Below are 3656 nucleotides of genomic sequence, written 5' to 3' on the forward strand. Positions count from 1 at the left end.
CTAACTCCTTGCTTAGTGGATGGATTTATAAATTCTCCCTCCATAAGCAGTGGAGTGCAGTAAACAGAATCCAGGAGCAGAGTCCTGAGTGGTGATTGGTGAGGGCAAGGGTGACCCAGCCAGATGGGAATTCAGGCCCAAGTCCCATTGGACAGAACTCAGGAAAGTGTGGGAGAAGAACTGAGGGTTGTGAGTGGAGATCCCTTCTAAGGAATATTGGCAACAATGAAGAAAAGATAGAGAACTGAATGGGAACATTGAATAATCAGAGTGAGAGAGAGAGAGGGAGAGACAGAGAGAGAGAGAGAAAGTGAGAAAGAGATTTTCCACAGGTACATTTAAACCTAGACAAGGGTGACTGGGTTCTCTGCATGAGAATTTTTCCAAGCTAAGTTTATATACAACTGAGCACATTTCTTTCTTATAAAAATGAATAAGTAAAAGAAAATCCTCTTTGACTCATGAAGTATTTTAAATCATTAATGATAGATCTACCCCATAACAAATGCAACTAAACTATTTTGTATAAACATTCTTCAAATCACTCTTTAAAAGTCATTTACAAGAATAAAGGGAAAAATTCAGCCAACACTGGTAAGAAATATCCCAATTCATTGTATATGTCCACCATAACAAGGATGCCCAGATCAGACAAGATAAGCACAATACAAGAGTAAACACAATTTCAGACTTTAACTAATACACTCACACACCTGTACCAAGTAGTTACCCAATTTTTCAATAATATAGAAAAACATACAAAAACTGATGTCCCAAGAATTGTATTGGTAATGATGGAAAGTTATTTGGAAGTAAAAGAATCATCTCTACCTCATCACAGAACACACACATTCATATTCTCTCTCTTTCTCTCCCTCAAAACATACAGCCTTGAACTTTACGCATTCATGTATCTCAAGTAGCCAATTTTACAGTTATTCCAAGTATTTCACTTCAGCAATGAACTTCAAATATATCGTGAAAGATGGAAAATAAGTAACTTTTCATGAAGTCCTTGGATAACTTGACTTTTAAGTCTCTCATGTAAGAATTCATCTTATTGCAAGGTTTCCTTTATTTCTAATAAAATAAAAGGAGGAGCTAAGTATGGAATACAATGATACTAAATTTTATTGATATTTGCAGTTTGCCAGGAAGTGTGCCAAGATCCTTCCCATAATTCTGTACCCTGTCCCCACTTCTCCAGAGGCAATCCTCAAACTATCCACATTCCCATCACCCATGGTCTTGTTCCACATGCACATTCCTGACACTCCACATGAATGAAGTACTATCTCTGAGGACTGGACCAAGGGGCCTGTGATCCCATGAACTCTCTGTGCTTCTCATGCACTGTCCAGTTCGTGAACCATCTAGATGCTCCCTCTAATCTCCTCATGGTATCCCATTCACCTTGCCAAGGGCACAACTATGGATTTGTCTGGACTATGTTATGTGAAAGGATGCTTTCTGAATGACAACTTGGAAAGGTCTTTTCTCTTTTGAAACAACACCCAGGGAAAATATACTCATCTATCTGTCTCTAGGAACCATGTTGGAATATGACACCTGCCATCAGTCCAGGCACCCAGTGACCACCAGGGGAACCAGCACCAGAATGGTGCTCACTCATGGAAGGCGAATGAACCTTACTGTGCTGGGCCTGCAGGTATATCCTCTGAACTCTAATTTATGCAAATTGTCTTCTTAGTTCTTTGAGCAAATTGAGTGACAGCATTTTTTTTCTTATTGGATATAGAGTCATCCTCACACATGAAGTTCGAATATTTCATAATCGTGTCAAATCCTGGGGACAGAATGCACACTAATTTCATGAATGAGAAGCCAAGTGCAGTGGGCACTGCTGGTGCTGTGCAGACAGAACATGTACCAACCACTGAGTCCACCCTTGCTGAAACCAGGGTTGACTGACAGCAAAGAATACTGCTGTGCTCCCTGGAGAAATAAATACCCAAGCCCAACAGAAGCCCCAGGGAAAAATCTCAGGATGCCATAGGACTATAAAACAGATCTTAAGTGGGCATATTTTGGGAAGCCATAAATTGGCACTATCCCTAGGCTGAGGAAGAGGCTATTCCTTCAGCTATAGTAAAATCCTTGCTTAGCATCTTGTCCTACTGTGCTAATATTCTCCTGAGAATTCCACCACCACCCCACTAAAATCACCATAACAATCATTTGCTCAGAGTCCGTTTCTATGGAAGCCAACAAAGATATCAATCTCAGAAAGGTCACATGAATTTTCAATCTTTCCTGTGCTATAGAAGGCCCAAGTCAGGTTTCAAACCTAAGTTGGAACATCCTTAACCTTTATGCCATCCAATCACCATAGTATAAGAATTGTGGCTTGCCCAGTGTCCCTGCACACTGACATTTACTAGAAGCCCAAGCACAAAGCAAATGACACAGTCACCAAAAAAGACGTTTAATGATGAGATTCCTCAAGGCCTCCTTCATGTCCCTGTTCCTCAGGCTGTAGATAAAGGGGTTCAGCATTGGGGGGACCACAGTGTACACCACTGAGGCTGCTGCAGTATTGGTGAATGAGTCAGTCACTGCAGAGCTAATGTACACCCCACAATCCATCCCATAGAACAAAGAGACCACTGAGAGGTGAGACCCACAGGTGGAAAAGGCTTCATGCCTTCCCCCAGCTGAGGACATTCTCAGAATAGAAGAGACTATTTTAATGTAAGAGTAAATAATCCCAAGAATAGGAACTCCACACACTATACTAGATACTAAATAGAATAGGATGTTATTGATGAGGGTATCAGAACAGGACAGCTTGATGACCTGATCAAGTTCACAGAAGAAGTGGGGAATCTCCAGGTCTGTGCAGAAGGACAACCTCAGCACCATCAGACTGTGCAGCAGGGCATCTACAATGCTGATGGACAAGGACAACAGGATCAACAGGACACACAAGTGAGGATTCATGATGACTGAGTACCTGAGTAGATGGCAGATGGCCACATAACGGTCATAAGCCATTGCTGCAAGGAGAAAGTTTTCCATTCCAGCAAAAACCAGGACTAAGCAGACCTGGGTGAGGCAGCCTGCGTAACTGATGGTCTTGCTCTGTCTCTGGATGTTCATCAGCATCTTGGGGACCGTGGTAGAGATGAAACTAATGTCAGTGAAGGACAGATTGCAGAGAAAGAGGTACATGGGGGTGTGGAGGTGAGGGTCAGAGCTGACAACCAAGATTATGAGCAGGTTCCCAAGCACTGTGACCAGGTACATGGACAGAAACAGTCCAAAGAGGACAGGCTGCAGTTCTGGATCCTCTGAGAGACCCAGGAGGAGGAACTCGATTGTTCCAGTTTGGTTTTCTGATTCCATGCTGTTGAGGAGTCTGATGGGAAAAAAATTCAGGAGATGCCACAGATCACAGATCCCTTATGTAGGAAGCTCTCAGAACTGTACTGTCCCTGTTTCATCTTCCCTCTGCTTCTGCCTCTCTCTCTCCCATCTCACCATCAGTTCTTCCTGCTGTCCACTCTCCTGCACTTTCCAATAATCCAAGTTTTACTTGTTGAAAACCTGATCTTTTTTCACATTGCACCAAAAAAAAATAGAATGAAATAGAAAATGGTACATGGCTTTTTCCATGAGAATTCTCCAAATCCATA

At 42.2% G+C, this 3656-nt stretch overlaps 1 protein-coding gene across 1 annotated transcript; it reads right to left on the bottom strand.

Annotated features, from left to right (window-relative positions):
- Positions 1-2430: 2430 nt before the first annotated feature.
- Positions 2431-3366, bottom strand: LOC124967923 (putative gustatory receptor clone PTE03). Its single transcript, XM_047530357.1, has one exon. The coding sequence runs from the start codon at positions 3364-3366 to the stop codon at positions 2431-2433; it is 936 nt and encodes a 311-aa protein (XP_047386313.1).
- Between the last annotated feature and the right edge of the window lie 290 nt (positions 3367-3656).

The sequence above is a fragment of the Sciurus carolinensis genome, chromosome 17 (assembly GCF_902686445.1).
Source record: "Sciurus carolinensis chromosome 17, mSciCar1.2, whole genome shotgun sequence".
Lineage (NCBI taxonomy): Eukaryota > Metazoa > Chordata > Mammalia > Rodentia > Sciuridae > Sciurus > Sciurus carolinensis.

Bases quoted from the DNA above. Each gene is read 5' to 3' on its own strand.
- LOC124967923 (XM_047530357.1), bottom strand. From the start codon at position 3,366: ATGGAATCAGAAAACCAAACTGGAACAATCGAGTTCCTCCTCCTGGGT.